This window comes from Thermobia domestica, chromosome 3 (genome assembly GCF_964235325.1).
Source record: "Thermobia domestica chromosome 3, izTheDome1.hap1.1, whole genome shotgun sequence".
Taxonomy (NCBI): domain Eukaryota; kingdom Metazoa; phylum Arthropoda; class Insecta; order Zygentoma; family Lepismatidae; genus Thermobia; species Thermobia domestica.
In genome coordinates, this window is record NC_137456.1 from 139,735,568 (window position 1) to 139,753,133 (window position 17,566).

The 17,566-nt window shown below is 34.5% G+C and overlaps 2 protein-coding genes across 5 annotated transcripts in view; one reads left to right on the plus strand and one right to left on the minus strand.

The window, feature by feature from the left end:
* LOC145680770 (uncharacterized) overlaps window positions 1-17,566 on the plus strand; it is a 621,439-nt gene that overhangs the window by 354,115 nt on the left and 249,758 nt on the right. The window lies entirely within an intron of this gene.
* LOC145680769 (uncharacterized) lies at window positions 590-14,350 on the minus strand. Of its 3 annotated transcripts, none has more exons than XM_081751755.1 (5): window positions 10,963-11,224; window positions 8,851-9,029; window positions 6,910-7,069; window positions 5,711-5,841; window positions 590-1,650 (listed from the first exon to the last, which is right to left on the minus strand). In XM_081751755.1, exons 3-5 carry the CDS (start codon window positions 6,980-6,982, stop codon window positions 1,645-1,647), a joined length of 210 nt encoding a protein of 69 aa, XP_081607881.1. In that variant the 5' UTR covers window positions 6,983-7,069; window positions 8,851-9,029; window positions 10,963-11,224; the 3' UTR covers window positions 590-1,644. The 3 variants fall into 3 exon arrangements, with proteins under 3 accessions (XP_081607881.1, XP_081607880.1, XP_081607879.1); XM_081751754.1 differs by lacking the exons at window positions 590-1,650; window positions 10,963-11,224 and adding exons at window positions 2,640-3,979; window positions 14,025-14,350; XM_081751753.1 differs by lacking the exon at window positions 590-1,650 and adding an exon at window positions 2,640-3,979 and having other exon boundaries at window positions 10,963-11,226.

Below are 17,566 nucleotides of genomic sequence, written 5' to 3' on the forward strand. Positions count from 1 at the left end.
GTTGCTATAGGTACTAAACTGAAAATAATACGAGGGTTATCACAAAATTCATGGGAAATTTTTTTCTAACGAAAATGGTAACAAAGCAAGAAATTTTTAAACATGCAAATGGAAAGTTAATACATATGTAAATATTACGTATAGATTGGATATAAATACATATTCCCATAATACGAACAATCATTTTTACTTTTTTTTCTCGTTCTATATTCTGATGGAGATGTGTATGTTTACACAATTCCTTACATGTAACGTTTACGTATATGCTAACCTTCATTTGGATATTTCAGAAGTTTTTGATGCGTGACCATTTTCGTAAGAAAGAAAAAAAAAGTTGCCATGACTTTTGCGGTAACCCACATATAAAGTTAGAAGTTATTGCTTCTAGTTACTAAGAACTTCTTCAAAAATAAGATTTACATATACATTTTGAAGCAACATACGAAATATGTATACGAATACATGTAAATTTAAAACTCTATGTATATGTACACAAAGTTGCAAATCAATTTTTTGAGGAAAATAGAACTATTTAATATATAAAGAATTTACACACAACATTTTTCTACAAAATCATTTTATTGTAAATAATAATAGTAAAAAAACAGCAACTGAGTCATACAGGTTTCAAAATTAAACAATGATATTAACATCTGTTAAAGTACTGAAAGTAAGATTTTTAGATCAAATTCAAAACTTCAAGAAAAAACGTAAAGAACTTAAAGAAAACTTATACTGTAATTTTACTCCCAGTAAACAACATTGAAGATTTTTGAAAATAAATTAGAAATTAGTTGCTAAAAAACTTCGCATACGTATTTAAAATGTTAATACAAGAAAAAAGTTTATCTACGACTTTGGTCGGAAATACATATTTACGGAACTGGGGCCAATTTAAGATAATCAGTAGAAATGATCGCAGGAGTGGCTACAATGAATAAAACAACCGAGAAACATCGCACACGTGTTCAGAACCTCACTATAAATAAAGAGTTTATTTGCGATTTCGGTTGGAAAAGCCTAATTACAGAAATTAGGCCAATTTAAGGTAAGTAGAACATACATACTTTTCCGTAATTAAACGTTTCAGATCAAATTAAAACAACCCTCTCGTATCGAGGTACTCAACCGTGTGCAAAGTTCCTCGATTGTTTCATTCAATGTAGTATCCTACGATCAATTCAAATAATTACATTAATATATTGATAAATTGAGAAAACAACCAATTTTGTCACACCAGACCCTTTGTAGGTACGAAATCAAAGATATACAAAGACTGAAAAACATATAACTGAACCGGAACTCCAACCCGGAACCTCCCGCTTACCATGCAGATGCGCTACCACTGCGCCATTCAGTCCGCTCCCAGAACAGCCATACATTCTTCCACCTTGTGGAACAACATCGTTATAAAGAGTGAAAGAATGTATAGTTGTTACTGAGAGCGGACTGAGTAGCACGTCTGCATGGTAAGATGAAGATCCCGGGTTCCACTCACGGCTCAGACGCATTTTTTGACTCTTGTATGTCTTCAATTACCTTAAATTGGTTCCATCTGCATAATTAGGCGCTTCCGATCAAAGTTGCAAATAAACTCTTTTTCTTATACGGAGGTCCTGAACACACTATGCGAGGCTTGTCGGTTTATTCCTGGAATATCATGCATGAACATAAATACATCTACATTTTCATAAAGTTCTAATACATGTACACACATATATGAACAAAGTTATAAATCAACTTTTGGAGAAAAGTAGAACGAATTTAAGATATAAAGAATGTACATAAAATACTTTTCTACACAAGAATTTTATTATAATTGAGTATAGCAACTGAGCCATACAGACTTCAAAATTAAACAAAAATATTAAATTCAAAATTAAACAATGATATTAATATTTATCAACTGTTCACTGAAAATAAAATAGCATTTTAGGCCAAATATAAATCGTTTCAAAATTAAACAATGATATTAATATTTATCAACTGTTCACTGAAAATAAAAAAGCATTTTAGGCCAAATATAAATCGTTTCAAAATTACACAACGATACTAACATTTATCAACTGTTTACTGAAAATAAAATAACATTTTTAGGCCAAATATAAATCGTTTCAAAATTAAACAATGATAATAACATTTATCAACTGTTTACTGAAAATAAAATAACATTTTTAGGCCAAATATAAATCGTTTCAAAATTAAACAATGATACTAACATTTATCAACTGTTTACTGAAAATAAAATAACATTTTTAGGCCAAATATAAATCTTTTCAAAATTAAACAATGATACTAACATTTATCAACTGTTTACTGAAAATAAAATAACATTTTTAGGCCAAATATAAATCTTTATAACAAAAAAAGATAAAGAAATATAGGAAAATTTAAGCTATAATTTTACTCCCAGCAAACAGCATTGAAGATCTTTCAAATAAATTATGAACTATTCTTAACTGAGCAAGAAACTAGTCTTAATTAAGCTATTGGACGATACATAAACACAGTGGAAGCTTGGGAGATACATAATTTACGACTTTTCAAGTTTTACAACTGAAATGTAGGTTTCATGAGTGCATTACCTGAAAGCTCTTCATTGCTGTTAGAGGAGAATATATTCTTCAACATTCACATTTTTTTAAAAAATCATTCATTCCTACTAACTTATTACTACCATTCTTAATTTCTCGTATAACTATTTATTGTGTGACAATCATCCTATAACTGAACAAATATGTTGTTCTGATAACAGCCCGTTCATTTAGGAACAGCAATGTAGTATTATTAGTCACAGAATAGAATTCTTTGCTTGGACAAATTCTAAATTAACTGGAAGTTTTAATATTGCTACACAATCAAGCCAAGATTGCCTTCAAGTTATCCCTTTAAAGCGCATTTCGTAAAGGAACGCAGAGCATATTGTTACCCAATGCTACAAGAAAAGTAGGACTCACCTCAACTATATTATTATGAAGAACACAGACCAGCTTTTCTGTTTTTTTTTACTTCATATGCATACACGTGTTCATTGAAAGATATAGTCTCTAGCTCTTTGCATACAAAAGCTACAGTTTCTTCTCGATTAACTAAAATAGTTGTAATACTACCAAACACAGGAAAGTGACTGAGAATATCAAGAACAAGAATCATGCCTGGTTTATACATTGTTCCTTTAATTGAAACCCATCGTGGTATATAACTCATCTCGAAAGATCTGCTAGGAAGAATGTCATTTATATGTATAAAATCAGTATGTGATGATACTAGTATTTCTTCTCCCGGCCCGACTGATACTGTGGAAGACTTTAGTCCTCGTTGACTTAACATTCTTTCTGCTTGTATTAACTGGTGTCTTAAAGCTAAAGTATATGTAAGATTCTTTCGTGACGTAGTTACATATGACGCAGATTTAAAAATGTTATGTTTTGCTTCAAATCTCATATTCCATAAGTGAACTAACGGTCCTGACTGACGCATTATCATCGGATAATGACACATAAAATGGTACTTTGGTTTCAAAGGTTCATTGAAAACTTTTAGGAACAACTCGTGATGTTCTTGAATCAAAATGTTCAACAGTATATCACACCCTATTTGAAAAGATGGAGCAGTAAATACCGGTATTTCACATCAGTTTGTTTTAAAGACCAATCATGTCCAACAATAGTGTATTTACACTCATGATCTGTTTATCGTGAGGAGTACTTATGTCATATACCGCTTTTTGCAGAAGAAGCCAAAGATGTTCCCCTTTTTTAGGGTATTCTGCGTTAAACACAAAAAAAGTTTTAAAACATATGTCCACACCCTTGAGCACGTTGTCTAGCAGATAAAGGGTGTTGTCTATTATCACGTACGTTCCTTGAATGTCTTTTAAAGAAGAGCCCATAACAATTACTGAGGGTTGGCGTGTTAAACCCAACATCGATAACTTCTTGTCTCTCGTTTCCATGAAGGGTTGAACATCACCCATTACCTGTTGGAATTAGAGAGAGGTTAACTGATCATGTTACATACTTAAATAATTTTTCTTACATATAAGAACAAAGACATTTCTGCTTCCTCAATAGTCTGAAGCATTATTTATTGTACATTTACAATGACATATGCATTTTGCGCCTATAAATATATGTTATTTTGAAGCTAAAAAATTGGTAAGTAATACTAATACTGCAAAGTTTTAAAAGCTCTTAAATGCTTTAAAAGCTGCAAAGGTTTTCAAAAGCTATTTATATCTGACTACAAAAACGATACGTTCAAACAAGGACAGAAGCTACTAAATTACGAAAACTCGACAACTTGTCCTCAAATAGACTTAAGAACTTCCTCACTAGCATTTACCAACAGAGAATATAGAATAGATCACATTTATGCTCAGTAAGTGATTTTGGTTATTAAAATGAAATGAAATTTTTGAGTTTTATGCCCCACAGTTATGCCGGCTACGCTTAAGGAGACTGTGATGAGAAATGAATGAAATGGTGTAATGAAGAAAGTGGGAGAAAACTGGAGAACCTCGAGGAAACCCACGCACACGGTGTTAGTTCACCACAAAGTTCACTTGGTTGGAGCAAGGTTTGAACCCGGGACCTTATGCACCAGAGATGAACGGTCTATCACTGAGCCACCGCGGCCACTGTTTGGTTATTATTAAATAAATGTATCGAGTTCGTATTTGTTCACATGTAATGAAACGTCGTAGCTCAGCTTCACACTCCGAAAACAGGGTTCTTGGCGTAACCTTAATTTTCTTTCCAACGTGTGTCTTTGAAGAGTGTGTGTGTGTGTGTGGGGGGAGAATTATTGGCGAGAACATTTTCATACCACTTTGATTGGCACAAATTACTTTAGTTTACGCTACAGTCCTCCGAACTTAATGATCGGAGATAGGGGAAGAAGACCAACTCTATTAATAAACAAGTTGTTGAACCTTCGCTGTGTGATCTCCAAGCATAGCCCAAAATCCCAGTCGGACTACGAACTGTGTTACGTATTCTAGAAAACTGAACCTTTCGTCCACGCCCGATACAATTGGATAATTATGGATAGCCAGCAATGGATAATAATCTACTTCTCTCTCTCGGGGGCGCGGTGTTTAAGTGATAGAGCGCTCACTTCCGGTGGTTGGGGTCCTTGGTTTGATCCCAGCTCACGCCGTGTAGACTTTGTGGTGCACAAATATCGTGCTCGTGGGTTTTCTTGAGGTTCTCCCCTTTCCTCCCACTTTTTTCATTCCACCATTTCATTCATTTCTCATCATCACCGTCTCCTTTAGCCTAACCAGCATAACCGCGGGACGTAAAACTTAAAAATTTCACTTCATTTCTTTCTTTCTCTCTCCTCCTCACGTTATTTGAAATTAACAATAAACTAAGTTATGTTTCTGTATGAAATATAATGCCAATCAGATGTTTATAAAGAGTTTGAAATGAAATGTGAGAGTTTATCTCAATAGTTTTTAAATTTTGCACTCCAGGGATGGGCCTAGTTGGCTAATAGCAAGTGCGACCCCGCTTCTGCCCCTCTTAAGATTTTCATTGCCTCTCTCCACCGAAATATTGATTTAACAGATCTAATTCTCATATTATTCATGCCCATGCCAGATCCATAAAAAGACGTAACTTTATTTTCTTAACAAAACATACGTAGTTGACACCTGATCTGGCTGACCATGATCAATCAATAGAATAAAATATACTTTACTTACATTAACATGACAGAAGAAACTATCCTGAGACTCTTTCACAGTTGGCTTCCAAATTTTCTTCGATGTTTTTATATGTGATGTTGACCTACACAGGGTACCAAGCAATAAAAGTAGTACACTGGATCTGGTATCTAAAAATAAAAATGAAAACTATACAATAGAATATAAAATAAAAAATATTTTTACCGAAATTGTTTTTTATACGCGGACTCCTGCATTATTATATCTTCCATATAAAATCTTAAAAATTATATACTATTTCGATTAAAATGCCTACCGGACGTTTGACAGTAGTTTGCAGTGGCAAATGCCCCACCCATTACAGCTCTGTGAATCAATTCCATTATTTTCTATATTAATTTTAATGCGTAATGGTTTGAAACAAATCTGCAATGTTTGTGATGGATAAGAAAGAACTATATGAATGAAAGTCATTTTGTTTTTAGTAGTGAACTATTTTGCAGTGTTATAAAAATTATATCTTTAATCATTAGTAACTAAATATGAGTGAGTTTTGTTTTACAGTTGAAACTATGGTAGACTTAAAAACTATGCCAATTTAATAACAAAACCGCAAGTAGTAGACACATAACTTTCGGTTCCAATACAGGGAGAGAGAGATAATCTGTTCTTCGTGCGCTGAGTCTATAAGAAAAACAGATTTCTGCTATCCGTTATAATTATTAGGAATCAAAATTGAAACTACAATAACTACTAGTTTTTACTTCTCCCGGTTTCAGTAGAAAAAAAAATCGGATGTTGTATGGATGCCACTATTTTACCGGAAGTAGTAGTATAGCTTTACTATTTTCGGTTTTTGTACAGAAACACCGGTTAATGTGTTTACTTTACTTGAGACGCTAAATCGAATCAGGGAAACAGTTTCTAACTATCAATAACCATGTTTGATTTATAACGATCAATGTTGAAACCCTAAACGACTGATTCATACCACTTCCGGTTTGAATAGAGGCTTATCTGGAGAAATGAGATCTACTCTTTGAATCAATGCTGAACAACTGAGTATATATTGTACGTATAGTGTCTACTACTTACAACCAATGTATAATTATTAATATGATCATTACAGCATACTTGTTGCAGATAGAAAAATCTACTTCATTCATACAAGTAATTACAATTTCAAGTTAATGAAACAGAAACAAAGGAAGAATTAAAGAACACAAAAATAATATTACCTTCTGTAACACTTTCTGTGTCTAACAGACTTAAAAGTTCGACTGCTGGAGCGTCATGTAGCCGTTTCTTCATTAGTTTTTCCAATTTTTTACTGACAGAATCCCATTTCACGAACAAGGATGTATGATCAGGATATAAGTCTTTGAAATCTTGATCAATCTGGAAATGGAATTCCATTGCATTAAAACATTTACATTAATAACAATATTTCATTAATTTTTAAGAATCACAACTTCCTTTACGTGCATAAATGAAATTTCTTAACTGTAACAATTTCAATACAAACTACTAGTTACAGCGTGTACTTTTATGGACTTGGACTTGGGTTCAAATTCAACCTGCTTTCCTCTGGTGTTGTCCAACATCTTGAGGAAATTGACTTACTGGTAGCTTAAATAAGTAGACCACAAAAGCCAGAAACGTAGTGCAAGAAGATGTTACATTGACGATAATTGCCAGTTAGACCCATATTGAGGTTGTGGCATCACGGGCTTTCGTCGTGTTATAATGGTTTTTGGTTATATAGGTTAATGTAAACAAAGGTCTATTTACTCGGATAGATTAGGCAAGGATGGGGAAAGTATTGATCTGGACTTAATATTACAGGTACCATCCCGGTATTTGCTGGAATGACTGAGGAAAAATCCACGGAAATTTCAGTCACGATGACCGGATTTGAGCCCGGAAGCTTCCGAATGTAAAGCCAAGGTTCTACTTTCTGAAATAAGGCCGCTAGGGTTTCATATTAATTTGTCAAAGGACAAAGTGAAGAAAATTCTACAATATTGTTAGCGTTTATCAGACAATAAAACCACTATTTGCTATCTACTGAGTAAAAGAAAAAGACTTATTGAATCCAAAAGTACTTCATGCATTTAAAAAAATCACCGTCAAAGTTTCTATTGCTGTACGTATATGCTTGGTTGGTACGCAATCACAAGAAAGATTGTTTATCAGTCATGTAAGTATTGTTCTTCTGAGATCTCGCTTTCATAAGCAAGTGACATCGTGTTGTAAGAACTCAGTTCTCAATTGTTATTTTACTGAATATGATACGTTTCTTTCCATTGCAAGGTAAAGTCAGTGCACGTGTTCGTAATGTATGGCCACGTAATCATATGCGTCTTAAAAATGAAAACAATAATTTTAGGTTTAGAGTATTTGTTTTCAGACTTGCGATTGAGCTTTTCATCTAGTTGTTCAAAGGAAGATCGAGTTGCTAATAAACTGAACTTAATCCTTTCCCACTTTGTGTTACATGCATGTGGATGAATATGTTATAAAGAACCAGCAAAAAAGATTATTAGACATGTTTTAGTTCTTTTAATATGCAATCTAAATACAATGCAAAATGTTCACTTTTTGAAAAGGAAACTGCAAAAAATTTCCAGATTCATTGATTGCCTCTATCCTCTTTCATCACCGGAGCTAAACAGGAAGGAATCTATAGTTTGTAGTTGAATCTGAATTACTTTTATAAAATTATACACCTACCGGGCATCGAACCGATAACCACCAACCTACAGGCAGTTCAGACCTGCTTCAAGATATCTCAACATTCATGAACAGATATTACATAAGAGGACAAGGAAGTAATTCATGTCCACCATTTATATATATTTTTATTATGGTTTTATGACAACTAAGGTCTATTAGCTCACACATACAAATACCTACACTAGTATATGTCATTTCAATATTCAGTATGACTATCCTGAAGGCTTTTACTATTTTCTTGTCAAACGCGACACAATTTTAAAGAAAACTTCTGTTCTAAAAAGTACGTTATGAAAAAATCAACTTCTGGACGTGAGCAAAAGATTTTGTATGAGTGTTCTCAGCCCCAAAGAATAATTCAATGCTTGTAAATTATGGCCTATTCAGTAACAACACAGTCCTTAGTAGTAAAACAGAATGCAGGTTAATTAAATGAATCTTACCAATGTATATCCCAAAGGCTGCTTCAATGCTGGCCAAGTTGAAATTATTTCATGAACAGTTTTGCCCTCTTGCTTGAATCGAACTTTCAACGTTTTCTTCCAGTGATCAAGTACTTCCTACCAGGGCTCGACACTATGCTTTAGCCACGCTAAGCTGTTTTCAATATCTATGCCACATTCTGAAAGAGAAGAATAAACTTACCAAACAGATCTGCATTACATTAAAAACTCAATAAATAAATTCCTATATTTTTTCAAATATCAGTTAAAATGATTCTATATTTTCATAAGTCTTCTGTACAAGTATTTATATCCATATGTAATATATAATAAAGAAAGAAATATATTTACAAAAAAAAAGTCCTGGAACTGTTCCTGTGAAGCTGAACTTGAAATTTGCCTTCATATGGTAATCTATATTTCCGGCACAAATATCGAATGCCTTTCATCAGAATGGTTTAATTCTTCAAACATGTAGAACTGATGTAAATTACATGTTCTAGCTTAGTACTTCAATGGTATAACGTAATAGTGGTACTATATAAGTATAATGACTATCTACGACGAAGAAAGTCGCAAAAATATTTATTAATAAATGCTACTTATGATTTCTTATCAACAAAGTAACTCTTGTAATGAAGGATTTGAAGATTAAGCATACAAAATTTGGACTTGTTCAGTCTTGTAAATAGAAACACATAGAAACTAAGTATCGATTAATTTAGTGCATTATTTAATCCTTAATAGATTAGTTGGTTGCTTAACTGAAGAGTAGGTGAAAAATTTCTCGACTGTAGTTTCATGTTGTAAACAGTAAGAATATCTACACAGTCCCATTATTACCTTATACTATTGAAATACTCAGCTTGAACGCATATACACTTTACATTTTGAGCCATCCTGATGAAAGGCACACGATATTTTTGCCAGAAATACATATGAACATTGAAGAACCACGTTTTAATCTTACAGGAACACTTTCAGGTTAGTATCGACTTATATTAATGTGTTCCATACGTTCAATTAGCAGGAAAAAACAAAAAAACTAAACCATTTTTTAAAACATGGTTCTTGCAAACCCTGGCACAAAATAGGTAAATCATTGGCAGTTTTTAAAGCATGATCGGGGCCTCGGTGGTTCAGTGGTAGAGGGTTGACCTCTGACGTGTGAGATACTTTGTTTGATTCCGTATCGCGCTAAGTGACACCGTGTGTGTGGATTTGTCGGAGTTCTCCCGAGAAGATCTTTTCATTCAAATCTTTTTCGTCAAAAGTACTTGTCAAATGTTTCCCGACCATATATCAACAGTTGATTTAGCTTCATAGGCTAAAGGAGACGGAATAAATACAAACGAATTATGATTAGGAACTTAAGAGCAGAGATGCTGTTTACCTAGATCAAATTTTATACGAAATCGAATCCGGGTATTTTCACTTGTAGTTAATAAATACTGAGGTAGTACCTTTAAGGTTTCCACCTTTTCCTCCTGTTCCTTTACAATTTTAAAGATCCTGCATATCGTGGTGTCATTTCGCTTAAATTGAAATAACCGAAAATATAACTGAATACCAATCTCCTCGCCCTCCCAGCTACTCTAGTGGATAACGGGTGTATCATTGATGTATGTGGTCCGGATTCAATTCCCGGTGTGAGCACAAAAACATTTGCGAACGTTCACTTTCATTAATCATCTGTTTACTTTAGTCTAAACGGCATAACCGTGGGACGTTACAAAAACTCTTTCAATGCATCTGATGCTTTCCTCGTATCGTGATGCAAATAAATTTTCTCGGGGTATCAGCCAGGTGATGTGTTTGTTGTGCAAAGTCTCGAGAACAGACATTGTTCTCATGATACTGACCCTGATGATGAGAACAACGTCTGTTCTCGAAACTTTGGACAACGAGCACACGTGATTGATATCCCGAGAAAAGTTACTTGCACCAACAAAGATGGAATAAATAACACGCAGGCTGTCACCAGATTGAAAAGTGAACGCAAAAATCTTTTACATTTCGACTGATAATGAATCACATTTGCACAGTTCATATGTGCAGCATAAGTATCACTGTATCAATTGATATTCAAGTGACTAAAGACAGAACACTTACAAAATCTGTCAGCTTGAAGAGCTTCGGACTCCGAGACTCTGTAGAGAAATTTGTTTCTCGTTTCAGCATCGTATCAGTTCCTCTTTTAGTTGGTGCTGGCATGGAACAACTGCTTTCTGTAGTTTCAGATCGAACTGACACTGAGTCATCTGGCGTTGACACTGATGGTGAAGCAAATGAGAGAGAACCGTCATCTAGCACATCATAAATTTCAACTGTGTTTGTTTCTACAAATTCCTTAAATTTTGCTAAGAACTTTGCACGTATCCCTGTTTTGGGAATTAACTGAGTAATTAGTTCATCAGTTAATGAATTAAATGCTGCTTCGTCGATTTCCTGTTCTGAAATGTAGATTGAAAGTTTATAAGTAACCAGATATTTACTGAATATCAAAAAAGAATTATACAGTGGTGAAAGCATTTAAGTTTTATTACACTACCAAGCGAAATTTGGTATGTTACGCGATCATGTGCCACACAAAGAGTATAGGAAGTTGCTCACCCCAGTTTTTTTTCTTGGGCTTTACAGAAATGGGTGTATTTGGGCAAAGCTAAAGAGAAAAATGTTCATGGTAACTTCATACTTCAGCTTCATACTGTAAAAGTTACAATGGTATAGAAGCAACAACAAGAATTTAAGAGCATTTTTAACTCATGCAAATAATTTTGTAATTTGGTGCATAACGAGTACCTATGGATAACAATAAGTCTAATGCTAACCGATTGTTTTCAACGACTTATGTACTTCTAACAAACAATGAAAGGTTCTATGCAGAAATCATAGCCTGTCTCCTCTCTCTCTCTCTCTCTCTCTCTCTCTCCTCTTTGCAATTTCTGACATTGGTCGTTTTGCTCCAAACCACAGAATTATCTTTTGGAGATAATACACTATTCTCTGAATGCTTTGAAGAATGTAATATTTTCCGAATACCTAATAGAAGTTACCTAATAAGAAGTATACACTCGAATATATATAGGGAGGGGATAGTGGTTCATGTTACGGAAGCACAATTTTGTAAAATTTACAGAAGAAATATGACATAGTGTACACAAGCTGAATTTTACGTTTACAAGTGGAGCGTTACTAGTGTCAAAGTATGACAAGTGCTATTGAAACTCGTATCATTGCAATATCCCACTTCTTTTCATATCTTTACTTACGCGTATACCCACCATCACTGACGTGCCCGCTCCCTGCGATGCCGCTTCGGCCCACCAAATTTGCTTTGCCCTGACTGTTAGATAGCATTCGCACTTTTTAGTGCCCACCTAAATGAAAAAAAAAATGAAATGAAATCTTTAAGTTTTACGTCCCACGGTTATGCCGGTGAGGCTAAAGGAGACGGTGATGATGAGAGATGAGTGAAATGGTGGAATAAAGAAAGTGGGAGGAAACGGGAGAACCCCGAGAAAACCCACGAGCACGGTGTTTGTCCACCACAAGGTTCACTTGGCGGGGGCTGGGATCGAACCCGGGACCCCAAGCACCAGAGGTGAACGCTCTACCACTGAGCCACCGCGCCCCCTAGTGCCCACCTAGCACAGGTTACTTTTATGCACTGTATATTTATGACAATCAGAAAGATTTATTTATACGCAAATCGTAAAAGAACTGTGACTTTTTCACAATTACTTCTGGTGGGGCCATCGATACTTACCTGTGATTAAGTGAGATATTTTCATGTCGCCCAGCGTAAGTGTTTTAGGGGTCACTAAGAAGTAAATTAGTAAAAATTATATTTTTTTCAACGATTATTTCGAGTGGTGTACCGAAAATAAAAATGCACGCTTTTGAAATGAAATCTTTAAGTTTTACGTCCCACGATTATGCCGGTTAGGCTAAAGGAGACGTTGATAATGAGAGATGAGTGAAATGGTGGAATGAAGAAAGTGGGAGGAAACGGGATAACCCCGAGAAAACCCACGAGCACGGTGTTTGTCCACCACAAAGTTCAGTTGGCGGGGGCAGGGATCGAACCCGGGACCCCAAGCACCAGAGGTGAACGCTCTACCACTGAGCCACCGCGCCCCGCTAAATGCACGCTTTTATCAGCGTATGTCACGAGAAATATCGATTTCAAAGGTAAGGATTCTATATTTGGGTTCCATGAAATGTTCTTTCAAAATTATGCTTTAGGCTATATTTCGGATGACATTTAGTATCTTTCCCAAATCCATCGACGGCTCAGGACCCAGTACTGTGACTTAGAGTAAGCTGTTGTTAACTACCTCGTTTATGCGAATACCCACCGTCGCTGACGCGTTTGCTCCCTACGGACGCAAATCGTTTCTAACTGTCGGGGCCCCGCTGCTACGCTTCTGTTCTGACTCTGTTCGATAGCATAAATGGTTTTCCGTGTCCATATAGCACAAGTTGGTTAGTGTTTTATGCGTAGTTTTTTATGCTATACGTTCGCACTGTACTTATACTCATGACTACTTTATATTTACAAATAACGAATGGTAACCCCTACCAAGTAAGTCAGAGTCAATACCAAGTGATCTGGAGGAGAAACTAAATAATACACCATATTTCTTCCGTAAACTTTAGAATTTTGTTCATCTGTAAACTATAAATGGACCAATTTATTTTGCAAACTACCAGCGTTAGTGTCACTTTATTTACCCCTTTCCGGAAGTATCTAGTGGTAATAGAAATTACCCCAACTCTTGCCCCTGCAATTTTATACCCTGCTCTAGTGTCGTCAATGCCCCCCTTATCTATATGTAAGGGCCTAGGTTTAACTTAATAATGCCCGCTCCGGGTGGTATACCGGTACTCACTTTGAAGCGAGAAATTCCTCTCTATTAATTCTATGAAAATGGATCAAAAATTCCCTAACCTTAAGCTAACCCGTTCCTACTCTTACCTTACTCTAATGTACCCTACCCTACTCTATTCTACACCCTTTGAAAGCGGTTCTACATATCGATGCGCAGCTGGGGCGTGCATTGTAAAGTTTACCAAAGGTGTATTTGATACGCCAAATTTACAGCCAATAGAATAAGTACATATGAACTAACAGCAAAATTAATAGCCTATATACGAAAAAGTACACTTACTTTGAAACATGTCGATTAGCTGCGGTAAATTCCAGCTTCTTAATAAATTTATAACATAGGCATCCATTACGTCGTTGAAAAGTGAAAATTACTCGTTGAGAAAGTTGTATAGTGCAAACCAACCTCATTTACACACAGTTCTTTTACTTCCAAGACATGTCCCTTATGATTGTTGCCCTACGTTTTCTTTTCCTTTTTATTTTTACGGTATAAAGCGCTAATGCGATCCACACTTTCGTAATCGAAATGTTTACACAGAATGCAAATAAACACATGTGACGTTGTCACTAAACATTTTGGTCAGGAAAACCAAATAATTACCAAATCAGTTCAAATTTGGTTCGCATAACCAAATTAATCAACCAAATGGTCTGACCAAAAAATATAGTGTTCATGACCAAACACGTTTGGTCAAAATGACCAAATTTTGGTTAAATTAACCAAAAAAAGTGACCAAATGCTCTGACCAAACAAATTTGGTATTCCTGACCAAGCCCTTTTTTTCAGTGAAAAAAGGTCTGGAAGAAATATTGGACCTGATAGGCTATCGTAAGTTTATCATTAGTTCACATTAGTTTTGCTAAAGCTATCGTAATTTCGCAAAAATGTACTTTTATTCGAAATATAAATGGGCAGACCAACTTCATGGTTCCCCACCCCCAAACGAATGTCAATATTCTTCCACTCATGTCGTTAGTTTACGTTAGTTTTGCTAAGACTATAATTAACACTTGAAAGAAAGAATAAAGTGTCTCGATAAGCGTAAAGTTAGCTTGCCCATAAATGATTTTCATAATTTTCCCGCTCATATCGTTAGTTTCGCTTAGTTTTGACAAAATTATGGTTAGTTTCGCAAAAGTGCACGTTTTATTCGAGAAATGACATTTTTCGCCAAATATGGAGTTAGCCCGCCTTTAAACAATTTTCCACCTCATATCGTTAGTTTATCGTTGGTTTACGTTAACTAACGGTATGAGGTGGAAAATTATGACAATTGACTGTGGCCAGACTAACGTCACTCTTCGAGGTAAACTATTCTTTCAATAAAAAATGTATTTTTTGCGGAACTAACGATAGTTTTAGCAAAACTAACGTAAACTAACGATATGAGGTGGAAAATTATGAAAATCTTTTATAGGAGGGCTAGTTTCTCACTTAGCAGGAAACGTTATTTTTTCAATAAAAAGTGCACTTTTGCGAAACTAACAATAGTTTTAGCAAAACTAGCGTAAACTAAATGAAAAACTAACGATATTAAATGAAGAAATGTTAAAAATTGTTTTAATCGTGATATTGGTCTGCTCGTTCATCCTACAATAAAAAAGTGTATTTTTGCGAAACTCAATAAATTAACGAAGTAGAAATAAAAAATATAAATTCATTAGATGTGTGGGACAATTTCACAGACGTAACGTCTGTGTGTGAATTCATGGGTGTCGGTCTTACCTTGATTAATGAAGATAAGTGTTTGTTGTTTGAAGATAATTTGGAGTTCTGACGGATATCAGAGCAAATGGAGAGAAGAGGAAAAGGTATTGATATTACAAATGATTTCAAGCATAGTAGTGGGAGATTATAAGTCATTAGGCTAAACATAGCAATATCTATTTGAATTCCATTCATTACATAGATGTTCTCTAATGTATTGTATTTTCACCAGCTATTTCATTATCACCAGTGGTGGTTGTGGACCCGGAAATCCCGCGTTTCGTAGCAGGATGGAATGAAGCTACTAATATATATATATATATATATATATATATATATATATATATATATATATATATATATATATATATATATATATATATATATATATAGTTCTACGAGGGTCTGAAAGCCAGTTTCGCTGTCACTGGTTACCAATCACTTGTAATAGTTTCCTTTACCCTAAAGTGACGAATCGTAGGACATAAAATTAATAATAATAATAATAATAATAATAAAAACAATTTGCTGTGTTCAATATTTATTTGAATATTTTCAAATTTTCCAGTAATTTTATGTATTTGCATTATAAAACAAATCTCTGTCTTTTCTTCTGTAAATTTTGCTCATTTACGTTTCGTCATCTCCAATCAATTGTAATTTTCTTCATTGTGATTTTAATGGCTGTTTCCATAATTATTCTTTCTTGATATTCCTACGTAGATTAGCGTGTCGAAAACCAAAAATCAAACCTATCCCAACGATATACATTATTCTTGTCATGACCTGCCGCTAACTTTAAGTCCAACAATTAACGTTATTTAAGCCTTTGTTCCATCTGAAAGATAGTAGAAGCGTGACTTCGTTGTTAACCTTTGGCAATGTTCTTCTGTAACCCTTCGAGACATATGGACAATGCAGAAAATTAACTATTACTTAAAACGGGAAATATTACAATTATATTTTTTTAAAACAACATCTTTTACATACGCAGTCACAATTACACCTGCACTAAATACTGCAAATAAAGCAGCAATAAGCTCCCCTTTAGATACGTTTGCGTTCATTTTATATAATTGAGTGAATTTTTTTTTCTAAACAAAAGGGATACTCCGAGTCACACATGAAGCAGTTTAATTTCCTTTGTAAAAATTTTTTTTTTAAAAATGATTTCTTTTTTGACTCATTAGACAAAATTATGTCCTGGGTTGATTACAGTAATTACAGCAGTCCGGTTCCTTCTTTCTAAAATATGCAATTGCATCTCCGACAGTTCTTTGCCACAAGAACTTGCTTGCAAATTTGATGTCCATATATATATATATATATATATATATATATATATATATATATATATATATATATATAAAGAAAGAAAGTGCGTGTTTGTAACTAGTCTTTAAATTAAAAAAAAAAAAATAAAGACTTTTCAAACTGTTCCTGTTGTTCAAAAACTGCTCTTACTTCTGGTTTTAATAGTTTACTTTTTTGGGGTTTAATTATATTTGTCTCTCCCGGAAGATGCTTAGAAGAAATGTCTACATTTTAAAATAAATACAAAATAAATCAAAAAATCTGTCTCCAGAATGCCGGGAAGAAACATAATTAAACTGAATGTTCCTTTATGTTGCGTCTATTATAATACTTTGTCTTAAAGCTGAACTGCATTCCATAGAGTAATATCTAAGAATTACGTATACGAATACGTACCGGTACTTTGAACATGCTAATGATTGTATGAATATCAATTTGTAACCGTTAGTTTGGAATATGGTAAAACATTCAACCAAATTCCAGTAGATGCACGCAACACTGTAACTTAGATCTTTTTCTGAAGGCGGGGGGGAAGCACTAATACGCGTATTTGGACCCCCTAGAGAAAGTTGTTTTACTAATTCTTGGGCCCCCTCTTTCCGTCTTTCTCTTAATCTTTATGTTCCCCCGGAGCCCGTGGGCCCTCCAGCACGGCAATATCTGCGGGGCCGTTAGTTACGCCTCTGGGCCCGTTTCATAGACCTACATGACAAATGAATTAAGTGGACAATATTGACAAATCTCAAAGCCATACGAATAAATACTATTTCTAGGACCCCTAGTAGTAGACATTTTTTACT